General features: G+C 42.2%; 1 protein-coding gene and 1 long non-coding RNA gene across 6 annotated transcripts in view; one reads left to right on the forward strand and one right to left on the reverse strand.

Moving 5' to 3' along the window:
• The window catches only part of NR5A2 (nuclear receptor subfamily 5 group A member 2), a 130,980-nt gene extending 128,489 nt beyond the window's left edge, over positions 1–2,491 (reverse strand). Inside the window, exons 1-2 of one of the 3 annotated variants that reach the window (XM_070501480.1) lie at positions 2,473–2,491; positions 2,238–2,386 (exon numbers count right to left, since the gene is read on the reverse strand). In XM_070501480.1, coding sequence (XP_070357581.1) covers positions 2,238–2,301 — 64 coding nt within the window. In that variant the 5' untranslated portion in view covers positions 2,302–2,386; positions 2,473–2,491. Of the gene's footprint in view, positions 1–2,237; positions 2,437–2,472 lie in introns of those variants that run through there. The other 2 variants (XM_070501482.1, XM_014829371.3) reach the window with 2 other exon arrangements.
• Positions 945–10,360, forward strand: LOC139042552 (uncharacterized). 3 transcript variants are annotated; one of them, XR_011499393.1, is made up of 4 exons: positions 945–1,227; positions 6,166–6,321; positions 6,586–6,920; positions 8,136–10,360. It is a non-coding gene; the product is annotated as an uncharacterized lncRNA (long non-coding RNA). The 3 variants fall into 3 exon arrangements; XR_011499391.1 differs by lacking the exon at positions 8,136–10,360 and having other exon boundaries at positions 967–1,227; positions 6,586–8,117; XR_011499392.1 differs by lacking the exon at positions 8,136–10,360 and having other exon boundaries at positions 1,081–1,227; positions 6,596–8,116.
• Positions 10,361–12,417: the final 2,057 nt, after the last annotated feature.

Here is a 12,417-nt window from a genome sequence, read left to right on the forward strand (position 1 = left end):
AGGAACTCGGGGATGACCCTCAGCACCCCTTGGAGGCCACACCATAGACAGAAGGACTCAGTGCCCGCAGCAGCCTCCGGGTGACTAAGATGTTGCAAGTAGGAACACCTCACATCCACCCAGGGGCAGCAATACCAGAGAACGGGGAAGGGAGCGTCCACGGGCCGGGAAGGGGTGGGTGCTTTGAACGAGATCCGGAAAGAGGTCTCTTTTACTGGAAAATTGACTGGAATTTTGTTATCCTGGGATCGGGCGCCCGAAAGTGCCTGGATAGGTTTAGGGGGTTGGGGCAGGGTCGCGGAGGTTGTCTGAGCCCCTTCGTCGGTCCTTTTGTTTGAGGCCCCGTCCTGGCAGTTCCTCCGGGGCTGGACAGACATTTCGGCCCATCCCAGACTTGCGGGAGTTCTTGTTTTACGCTCAGGACGGCCCCGCCTCTGTCCCACAGCGCAGCCCGTGCGGTGCGGGGACCGGTGCGGGCGGCCAAAGTAACCAAGAGAAATGCGACAGCGTCTCCTCCTCCTCTCTCCCCCTCTTTAATTCACCCCTGGGGCCGAGGGACGCCGCCGGGTGGCGGGGGAGGTAGGGGGAATTGGCATGTATTTTCTCGGGACCCCTTCCTCTCTTAATTCGCAGCCACCAGTCCTGGATGCGCGCGGCCGCAGCTGCGGCGTGAACGCTGCCTCGCCCCGTGCGCGCGCACCCCCGGCGGAGCGCGCCTCGCCCCGTGCGCGCCCATCCCCGGCGGAGCGCGCCTCGCCCCGTGCGCGCCCATCCCCGGCGGAGCGCGCCTCGCCCCGTGCGCGCCCATCCCCGGCGGAGCGCGCCTCCCCCCGTGCGCGCCCATCCCCGGCGGAGCGCGCCTCGCCCCGTGCGCGCCCATCCCCGGCGGAGCGCGCCTCGCCCCGTGCGCGCCCATCCCCGGCGGAGCGTGCCTCCCCCCGTGCGCGCCCATCCCCGGCGGAGCGCGCCTCGCCGCGAACCCCTGCGGCCCGGCGGAAGGAACCGCCCGCACGGCTGCTTCCTAGAAGCTAGAAGCCCCCCCCCGCCTCCCCCGCGCCCCCCCCCCCCCCACGCTAACGCAGCGCGGCGGTTTTGCCAAGAGAACAAGATTGGAAGTCGTTCTGTGCTCCCCTTTCAGCTCCTTTCTTGTGGCCAGGCTTTCTTTTTATCTGGAGAGCCATTGAGTCTCTGTTGCCCTCTGCTTGCCTGCCCCGTGTTCTCTCGTTCGTAAGTACAGAACATTTTTTGGTAACCATTTCCTCAATTGATGGGCTTTAGGGTGTAGTTGGCCCATAAAAAAGCAATCACTGCGTTCAGTGGAGTCAGTTGGTTATCAAGGGACAGAGAGGAAAGCCGGAGCCCTGATTTGCGGTCGTGTTACCCGCCGAGTTGGCACTCGGAGTTCAGGACCGGCCTCTGCAGGTCGCGGGGAAATTCCAGTCCGAAAGCCTGAGAAAGAGCTCCAGGAGAAGGGGCAGGTCCCGCCAAACTCGGGGACAGGAGGAAGGGCAGGATTTCCAGCAGGCCACTGGAATCACCCCCCTTCAGTCCTTTTAGGATTAGTTGTATATGTTCTTGCTGTAACATCCACAATGTGTGACTGTCCATCGTTCTTTTTTAGAATGAAAATTAGCCTTATTTACTTCTATTTATGAAAAAAAGCTCATTATTTTGAAAAACAGACAAGAACCCTTAACTTCTAATCCTTAACTAGTGATGGTAGGATTTCTTTTTTTTTTTCCTTTTTTTGCATGACTTTCATTTGCCCGAACAAAAGATTTTCTATAGTATCTGCAATGCATGAGACACCATACTGTGGTGAAGTTTGAAACTTGAGGAATATTTGAAAGCTATTTGTTAAAGTTTGTTCGTTGATGACTCCATATGGTTAACTTATTTCAAGTTGTTCGGATTTTAGCTTATTATTTCTGATCAAAAATTGTCAGAAAACATTAGGGATGAAATTGGTAAATTATGCATTCTGTTTTCTGGCTGTTAAAGGCTAACAGAATGACATCCAACAACAGAGGGTATGGTGAATAATATTTGAAATATCCATTTGCTCTTTTGAACTTCAAGAAAGATAAATGTGTGATATACAATAGGCTTGTGTGCTTTTAATAAACACAATGAGAAAAGCAGTGATAAATACTAAATACATCAACGAGATGAAATTACATGTATTAATGTGGTAGCAGAATGATAAATAGACGATAAAAAGAGCAACTCCTACTTACCAATAGGTGTGAGTCCATGCTTTCCAGAGTCTCGTAAATCCCCAGTATCCGAGTTAGAAGACATTCTTCGTGAAGCTGTAGGCGGTCCTCTGGCTTACAGCAGAAATCATTGAGCACAAGAAAAAGTACAGCTTGTCAAATTTTCTAGCCTTGGGGAGAACACATCAGACTATAGTAACCCTTAGTGAAAGTTAAGAAAAAGTAAAAAAAAAAAAAAAAAAATCCAAGAACTCACAAAGTTACAAGCCAGTCTTTCCCTGGACTCTGTACTTTTTCCCGCATTAGTGACCTGCTGTAAACCATGGATCCAGTTTCATGATGGTTTCTAATCAGAAGAACGGAAACTTCTGATAGGCTTGGTCTGATCACGTGACTCTCTGCAGATTGATAAGAGGACCTTGTTATAAAGTGACAGCAAAAGAGATAAGAACTCTTGGCAGATAATGGCAAAGAAATGATTAACTCAGAAGTGGAGAGGTGCTATGCAGCCCAGAGAGTGGAAAGTTGTAAAACTGAGGGGTCAGAAGATCATACTTAGTGGATAAAACTCCAAACCAGCTTAAATCCACTAACTAAACTTAGGCTTGTGACATACCCCCCTTGATGTCATCACCTCTTTGCATAGAGGAGGACAGACGTAGCTCTTCTGACCTCTGTAAATATATTTTAGATGATAATGTTGGCAGACATTAATTCTTTAAGTGATGACCAGAGATATGATTGACACTTTGAAATACTACAGGTAGCATTTCCAAGCTTATGGTCATTTATTTATTCATGTTTTGCCAACCGACTTTTTTATCATGCCTGTTCATTAGCTGAGGACTCAACTTTAGCTCTTTTGTACATTAGTCGGTTGATTAAAAGGGCAGCTATCTCTTTAGCCCCAATAAAGTAAAACTTAGACTTTAAGATTAATGCTGGCAAAATGATTAATGTGTAATACATTTTCCATAGTTTTAAAGTTATTAGTCTTTGCTTGAATCCATGGAAAAAATCTGGGTCACTTTTTGCTATGAAAGAACTGTTACTCAGATGACCAAGGGTAGTGTTAGGGTCTTTTCGAATATCCCTATTGTTCTTCAAAGCAATAAAATCTGGATTCTTATACCAATGCATGTCTTTTCCCATGTTGTGGAGCAGTTAGTTGTTTTCTTGTTTGTTTTGATTTTGCTAATGTAGCAAACTTTTTTTTTTTTTGCCTGAGATTCTATTTGAGGAACCCAAAATGTTTATGTACAGCATTTTCCCCATCAAAATTGTATTGTTTTTGGATTAGATTTGGCTGCATAAAATAGGAAAACCAGAATAACAGTGGTTTAAATAAGACCTTTATTTCTCTCTTATAAAAGAAGTTCAGAGGTAAGCGATCCAGGGATGGTATGATGGTTCTACAAGGTCTGCAGGACCCGGTTCTTTCCATTTCACTATCCTCTATCTCTTGTCCTCATGTTCCAAAATGGCTACTAGAGTGCCAGCCATCACTACCAGGACTCAGTACGGAGGAAGGGGTGAGAACGCATACTCCTTTTTTAAGGACATTTCCTGAAAGTGCCACATAAACATTTTGCTTACATCTCACTAGGCAGAAATTAGATGCATATTCACACTTAGCTGCAAAGGAGGCTGAGAAGTGAACTAGTTTACTTGGGCAGGTACATATGTATCTCAAACTGAAAAGGATTGGTCCATTAAAATCATCCATGTCAGGGGCTGGCCCCATGGCCGAGTTCTTAAGTTCGCGCGCTCCGCTGCAGGCGGCCCAGTGTTTCGTTAGTTTGAATCCTGGGCGCGGACATGGCACTGCTCATCAGACCACGCTGAGGCAGCGTCCCACATACTAGAAGAACCCACAATGAAGAATACACAACTATGTACCGGGGGGCTTTGGGGAGAAAAAGGAAAAAATAAAATCTTAAAAAAAAAAAAAATTGTTAAAAAAAAAAAATCATCCATGTCAGATGGTTCTTCTTATTTCTTTAAATAATCAACTAATACTTGGTACGATACTACAAATGTACCTATGTGTATGTTAAGGGACATAAGACTGCAAAGCCACTGTTCTTTGAAAAATTATTAGGACCCCAAAAAGGTTTTGCTTATGTGAATTATATCTTTTAGTATTTTTTGTAGTAGAAATTAAAATTGAGAAAGTAAAAAATCATTAATTTAAAGTATGTTGATTTATTGTTGTTAGCATATTAATATAAATAACACATTTTCAACTAAAAATAACCATTTTCCAAAACACAATAATTTGTACAATGTAGTATTTTCAGAAGTCTTTTTGATGTCTAGCTTAACAGAAAGCTGAGTTCTCATAATTGCTTCTACATTCAGTCTGTAGTGATATATTGTTTTGGTTGAAGTATATAAGAAATGTGGTCTTTAAGAAATGAAGTTAGAAAAAGGAGTATTATAATAGCTTTTTCAGATAATGATGGATATTTTTCTTTCATATCACAGCAAAACCCCACACAGGGTGTCTTCTTAAAGATTATTTGAAATGTGGAATCTGAAGCCATCTCTCTGAACTTTTTGCACTCTATTACACTAAAATGCATTGTTCTGTCTTACGCTTCAAATGTGCCTTTTACCTATGCGTGATTTTGTTACATCTCATGGTGGTAATTTGGAAAATAGAGGTTCATCAAATTTGGCACATTTTCCAAATGGTGACGCATTTCATTATACAATATGAAAAATTCTATTCACCATGGGGCCGGCCTGGTGGCCGAGTGGTTGTTTGAGCGCTCTGCTTCGGTGGCCCAGGGTTTCGCTGGTTCGAATCCTGGGCGCGGACATGGCACCACTCATGAAGCCATGCTGAGGTGGCATCTCACATGCCACAGCTAGAAGGACCCACAACTAGAAATACACAACTATGTAATGGGTGGCTTTGGGAGAAAAAGAAAAAGAGTAAAATCTTAAAAAAAAAAATTCTATTCACTAATATCACGACTGATCTCCTCAGAAGTCTTTAAACCCTAGGAAGCTGTCAGATTCACGCTGGAATAGACAAATTTTCTAAAATCAAAATTTTCACTTGAAACTGAATTTTATCAGTGGGAAAAAAGTACCCTCCATTTTTAGTAACAGGGTTGCTTCCTATTTGAGAAATGTCTCCAAAATACCCATGCCTAGATAAACATAGTTCATCGGTCATTCTTAAAATGTAAAAATATTGTCCCCTGGAAGAGCGGCTGGATGAGCTCGTGGCTCAGACAGTTGTGTCGGTGCCTCTCCGGGAGTCGGCCGTCATTCTTTGACTTAGCAGGAAATGAACTTGAAGAATTTTGAAGAACTGTGGGCAGAACAACTAAAGGGGGAAATTTCAGCCTTCTGTCTCGGCTTGATTAGAGATACGTTTTGCATTATAAAGGAGCTGTGTTCTTGAAGAGCAACGTTAATTAGTTTTTACAACCCACATCATGTGTTGAATATGCTAGTTCTAGTCAGAGAATACAAGGTTTAGAATTTTTTGTAAACCAAAACAGTCTGTTCGTTTGGCCTGTTTTAAAAATATGCTTTCATCTTTATATTTTTGTGAAATGAGGGGTATAGAAGAAATCTCAATTGAACTAAAACAGATTATATCTTCTTTCGTTAAATATTATGAGCCATTTTTCTCCTAGGGTGTTGGAAAGGAGGCATGTTGAGATTCCTTCTGTGAACAGAAACTTATCCCGGTGTCGTCAGCCTCTGTGTCCTAACCAGGGGCTGCTTCTTCCGAACGGGTTAAAAGGGATTTCCAGAAGCTGGATGCTTACCAGAGGACCCTGTGATTTTGGCTGTTCTTAAGGCTTTTCATCACTTTGAAACAACTGTCAAGATTATTTAAAAATGTGCCCCCCTATACCTTGGCGATGCATTGTTAGTTTGTTGGAAGACTGATTTCTGGGTAAACGCTTTTATCCATTTTCCTTAGGGTGGCGACGTTGAAAACTCCAAGATGTTTCCTGGAGCCTTGGAGACTCTTTAGATAGAAGGACTTGGTGTCTGTGAGGGGCGGTCCCAGAACAAATGTACCTCTGGCCCAGGACCTACGAAGACAAGAGAGATGAGTAGAAAGCTGGCTATATATGTACATATCTCCCCTTGATCAGCACATTATAATCTAGTTAGTTCAGTTGTTTACGTCAGAATGTTAATGAGGCTAAATACCAAGGTTTAATTTCTCTGGAAGAAAAAGTTTTATAAAAGGGAAAACTATTTGCCAGAATCAGAGGGCCACCTGCTGTGTCTAGCTGACATTCACAGTGGGGCCTTGACGGGGACGGGGTCAGTCCGATATGCTTATTGCGCAGTTAATAAAGAAGGCTGTGTCTTCCCTCCCCCCCCCCCCCAGTTTATTTCAGTTGAAATGTCGGAACACAGTGTCAGAATGATCAAGTACTGTATGCAGAGAGACCAGAGAGAAGGGAGAAGAGAATGAAGAAGGCCTTTCTCGCTCTCTCCCATCGCTACCTTTCAGCTGTGCTGCTGGCTCTGGACCCCCGCCCCATGCGGACCCACCTCTCTGTCCTGTCCTGGTGGCTTGGGGTCTGGTGACCCCTGGAAGTCAGGGTGAGAAGTGGCCGTGGCCATGACGGTGGTCCCCATGGGTATTGGAAATGTCCCCAGTGAGATATCCACGTGGAGTCCTTGAGCTGAATTTTTGCTGAGGAGACCGGCTGATGGAAGGTGCGTGGTTTAAAACTGGCGCTGGTTCACGTGGCGTGAGAGGCCTGGCGATCCTGGCCGTCAGGGGAGAGGGCATTTGTTAGCGAGCCGTTTTACCTCTGAGCTTGAAGTTCTTGTGTACACGGAACCCAGCCAGCCTGCTCTGCATTAACATCATATTAGGTATTATTTACTTAGAATAAATTTTTTCCTTTAAACATATAGTGGATTTCAAAATATTATTTTTATCGAAACCAATTATTTCTTCTCTAATTCTAGATGGAGACTTAGAAGGGACATATATATATATGTGTGTGTGTGTGTGTGTGTGTTTTTGAGGAAGATCAGCCCTGAGCTAACTGCTGCCAATCCTTCTCTTTTTTTGCTGAGGAAGGCTGGCCCTGAGCTAACATCCATGCCCATCTTCCTCTACTTTATACGTGGGACCCTACCACAGCATGGCTTTTTGCCAAGCAGTGCCATGTCCACACCCGGGATCCGAACTGGCGAACCCCGGGCCGCCGACGTGGAACGTGCGCACTTAACCACTGTGCCACCGGGCTGGTCCCGGGACCTATATGTTTGTAGACACATTTTACACCTGTAACTACTTGGGAATTCGTAAGTCTTCTTGTATTCATGCCAAAGTGTTGGATACACCTCGGTTAAGGCTTTACATATTATTCAACCCGGGAAACAGCATTGTCATCAAATCCTCTCCACACAATTGTTTTCTCTGAGAAACCATGCAGTTTTGGTCAATGAATAAACTGTTTGAGCGTGAGAACACATCATGAGCTTGTGGTAGGAGGAAAGGTAGTGATTGAGAGCCTGGGATGTCGAATCAGAGAGTTCACAACGCCTGTCCTCTCAGGGGCAAAGTAATTCTTGACCTCTTTGAGTGCTGAATTCTTTGTAAGTAAAAATGACAAAAGTTATGGAACCCAATAGTGTTTGTTATGAGAGGTTAATGAGATAACGAATAGAAAGCACTCAGTGTCATGACTGGGAAAAAGTGCTCAATCCATATTTCAGTGTTAAAAACCAGTATAGACTATGTGACTTGGCGTCTTAGGTGACAGACACATCTTTCTTAGTGGAATTTTGGAAGATATGTAGGTTTCTTTTTTTGTGTGGTTTTTTTTTTTTTTTTTTGCTGAGGGAGATTAGCCCTGAGCTAACATCTGTGCCAATCTTTCTCTACTTTTTTTTTCTGTATGTGGGACACCTCCACAGCGTGGTTGGTGAATGGAGTAGGTCCACACCTGGGATCTGAACCCGAGAACGTGGGCCGCCAAAGCCGAGCGCATGGAACTTTGACCACTCAGCCATGGGGTCAGGCCCTGTGTTTTGTTTTTGATACCAGTTTTATTTTAGTCACAGATGCTATTTGACACCCTGTAGAAGACCTCATATGATTCTTATAATTTAATACTATTATATAGTGAGTTGCTTTGATTCTCTTTCTTTTCGTCTATGGCTAATAAAACTTGTAACAACAAAAAAGATTGAATTTCATGCTTCGCGATATGCCTCTGATCAGACAGAATTAGTTTACAAAATATACAACAACAGTTATGGGATGGTAGCATTATCGGGTCCTAATAACTCTACCAGAACCTTTTAAAAATCGTATTTGCTATTTGTCCCTCTCTGACTCACTTTTCTGTAGAACTTACTGGCATGCTGAGGAAACATTACATTAATGAGTTACTTTGGTCTTTTGAAGCTTATCTGCTAGGCTAATTTAGTAGAAATAGATACTCCGTACTTTGTGAGAAATGAACATATTTTTGTGAAAGAAGGAATGGAGTAACATTCACATGGGATACAAATAACAGGTGCTTGGAACTCAGCCCCAACAACAGATAATAAGCAATTTACGTTCCCACCACGCTGGGGAAAAAACACAAAACACAAACCCAATCACAACCTCAATTTTTAGTAATTATTTTTCTCAATCAAGGCACAGTCCAACCATTTCCTTTTGGCAAATGTGGGCCTTTTCCATGATGGCATTCTGTTTTAAATGCCTTCACTATCCCACTGAACTCATCAGATACCATCACATGGCATACGTATCATGACTCACATTTGTAAGGATACGTGTTTATCATGATAAAACATTATTTGCTAACTGATTTCAGAAAGGATTTGTAAATGATTGACAGATAACTAATGACACCGTCATCTTTGCCAAAATCCAAAAGGCATTCAATAATGTCATCTGAACCCATATTGCATGATGATGTTGAAGTCCGGTTAATGAATTACAGTCACTGTAAACTTCCTGAATACACTCGTCCAAGACATTATGACATATCTGGTAAGAACCAGTATTCTTGTAAAATGGCATTTCTGGTAAGCACCGTGCACGAGCATATATGAAAAAGATCCTTTAAATACGTTTATATACTGGGTTTATTAAGAACAAGCACCCTAAATTACTCACCATTCAAATGGACTGATTGCACCAGATATTGGGGAGTTTACAGAAGACCTACAAAAATGGAACCAGTTAGTTCCGGCCAAACCATTGCTTACTGTGCATTTTTGCTTGTACCCTTCACTAACAAAGCCATTTGTCACTGATTTTATGTAGGACCTGGGCTAGGGTTGGTATGTTCTTTATCAGCTTCCTTAACAAACCCCTAAACCCCAATTTATATGAGATGGTGGGATGGCAGATTTGGAAGAGAAGTGACTAAGTAAAGATTTCTTCTCATTCCTTTTAGTAACTGTGAGAAATGTGGCACCTGGCAGGAAAGATAAGTGACTTTTACACAGTACTGTTATGGCCAGGTAAATATTACTCACTTTTTATAGCACTAATAATTAAACAGAGCCTTAGTCAGTCTTTTGGCAATTGAAATGTTTAAGACTTTCCTCGTGTGTAGGCTTGTGTCGAGTTCCCCACGTCTATCAATCTATGATCTGTGTCTGATGACTTATGCTTCATATCTTTGTTTAGAGTAAAGGAGATAAACTCAGTACCCTTTTGTTTCCATTTAGGGCCTTTTAAAACATTTAGGCAAATAACTAAATCATCTAAACTGTTTTTAAAAGAGGGGTCCATGGAACATCCTAAGTGATTGCCCTAGGAATGCCATGGTAATTATTTTTAAAGTATGGAGCCATAAAGTGGATCCCAGACATTCTCAATTCATGAACCTGAAGGTTATGTTTTAGCTAACAGCATCTGGTAGGTCACATGAATAAAATAATCTTTCAAATAACAGGTGTTCTTCTAGAATGAAATATTTTATATGGCTCAGTCTTAGGGGGGGCTATATGATACAATCTTGATTGTGTTTCAGTTATTCTCATAGACATTGTTTTTTGTCCTCTCAATCCTTTGTGAAAAAGAAAATGTTTAATCAAAAATAATAAATAAAGGAGAATTTAAAAATATCCATTCCTTAAATAGTTTCTCAACACACAGCAATCTGTGAGTAGTCAAAACGTCAATCTACTGACTGTAATAAAATAAGGTCCATAACAAGTGTTATAATTTCCATTATATTTTGAGAAAGAAAGGATAAAACCAGAAAAGAAAAGGTTAGTTGAAAAAAACTGCAGATGCTTAGAAAGGTCATCTTATACTATATGAAAGTGAAAAAACGAAAAAGAGTTTCAAAAAGGTAGGCTTACTTTCTACCTGTCATTTTTATTTCCATGAATCTCACAAGTTATATCCTCAAGCATTATTTATTTAGACACTAATATATTTTAGATTTTCCAAGTCCTTTTGTGTTTCCCAGAAAGCCGCTAACTATCCAATTTTTCTGTTTACCTAATAAAGGTAAGAGGTAAAATGCTGAGGAAACATTTTAATGACTGGCACATGGCAGTCATTCAATAAATATCAATTATCAATAGTAAATTTGATGGCTGGGAAGCTTTGCACTGAGGAAATGCAAAGAACTGTAAACACAGAGTTGGTAATGCATTATGTCCTTAAATGAGGCAAACGTATGTAAAGCAGCGACAAATTGTAAATGCAGCTCCAATTCATCGGGTCCCCCAAAAAACTCATTATCTCTCGTTTTAAATGCCACTTTTTTTGATGAATGACATCACCTAATTGCTACATCAGAAATTTGGGTATTGTTCTAAAAATGTCCCTCTGAGTTACTTGCTTCGTCTATCCCCTTGACAAGCTGAGTCCCTTCTGTTTCCTCAGTGTCTCATGGAAATCCCCTCCTCTAGTCTTGCGATTGGCCTGGCTTTGCAAATCTACATTGGAGAGCCGACTGGCATTGAGCCAGATGGACTTGAGGTCCGGTCATGTCACATCGTTGATTAATAGTGCGACCCTTGTGAGTTCTTTCTTCCCTTAGCATTGTGTGCTCAGCACGGTTGCAGCATGAACCATGACTCATGGGATGGCGGAAAGATTCAGTGAGAACACATGTGGCATGTCTAGCCCAACGATTGCTGAGTAGATGACCCTCATTTCTCACTTTGATCACTTACATTTGCTCCTAATGATCCCTTGCCTTTGCTCTGACTTCCTCTAGATCATCCTGCCTAAAGAATTAAAAAAATAATAATAATAATGATATTCTGCTTAAAACTCTTCAATGCTTTGCCATACTCTTTAGGATAAAGTTCACATTCTTTAAGTTTGGTACACAAGACCCTTTAGGATCTGGCCTTTTTGTAAACCTCTTTAATCTATCTTGTCCCATACCTTCACATTCATTCTATGCTCTAGCTACAGAGAATTACTTGTAGTTCCTCAAAACGGCATAATGTTTCATACCTCTGTTCCTCCATCTCTTCATTGGTGCATCCGTCCATCCATCCATTTGTTCCATCAACTAAAATGTGCTGGAGCCTATAGTTGGTGCTGGGGATATGGAGTCAACTTCATGGGGTTCAAGTTGGTGACAGAGACAAATGATGACAGTTGTTTACCAGAGGATGCTGGGCAGTGCCCAGGGGTTGCTAATCCATCTTGGGAAGGATGCGAGGAAGATCCTGGAGGAAATGGTTTTTGAGCATTCGTAAGGGCAAGTATGGAGGGTATTCCTGAGAGGAAGCAGCACATACAAAGCCAAGGAAGCGTGAGGGGCTGAGGCGTGCTCAGTGACCTAAACACTTTCCTGGAGCTGAGCCTGACCCGTGTTTAAGGATATATCCTTGGATCATTTCTTCAGTAGTGGCAGACAAAGAGAAACAAATACAAACAGAGGGAATGGCCAACAGTTGGGGAATGGCTGAATCAATTATAGTATCTCCATTTCATTGGCTACAATACAGCGTTAAAAAAAAGCTAAGGAGGGCGTTGCTGGATGGCTGGGAAGGATTCATGTGAAGTGCTCATTGTTGCATGAGCAGAGCAAGATGCTTATGTGAGTGGGAGGACCAAGCAAAAAAGAAAACAAAATATAGGCATATGATCGCATTTATGCATTTACATAAAAGTCTATGTACATGTGGCTATGGATACAAATAAAGAGATTACGATAACTTCAAAAATGCAAATGAGTATGAAGGAAAGATACACAAATTT

Source organism: Equus asinus, chromosome 30 (assembly GCF_041296235.1).
Source record: "Equus asinus isolate D_3611 breed Donkey chromosome 30, EquAss-T2T_v2, whole genome shotgun sequence".
NCBI lineage: Eukaryota > Metazoa > Chordata > Mammalia > Perissodactyla > Equidae > Equus > Equus asinus.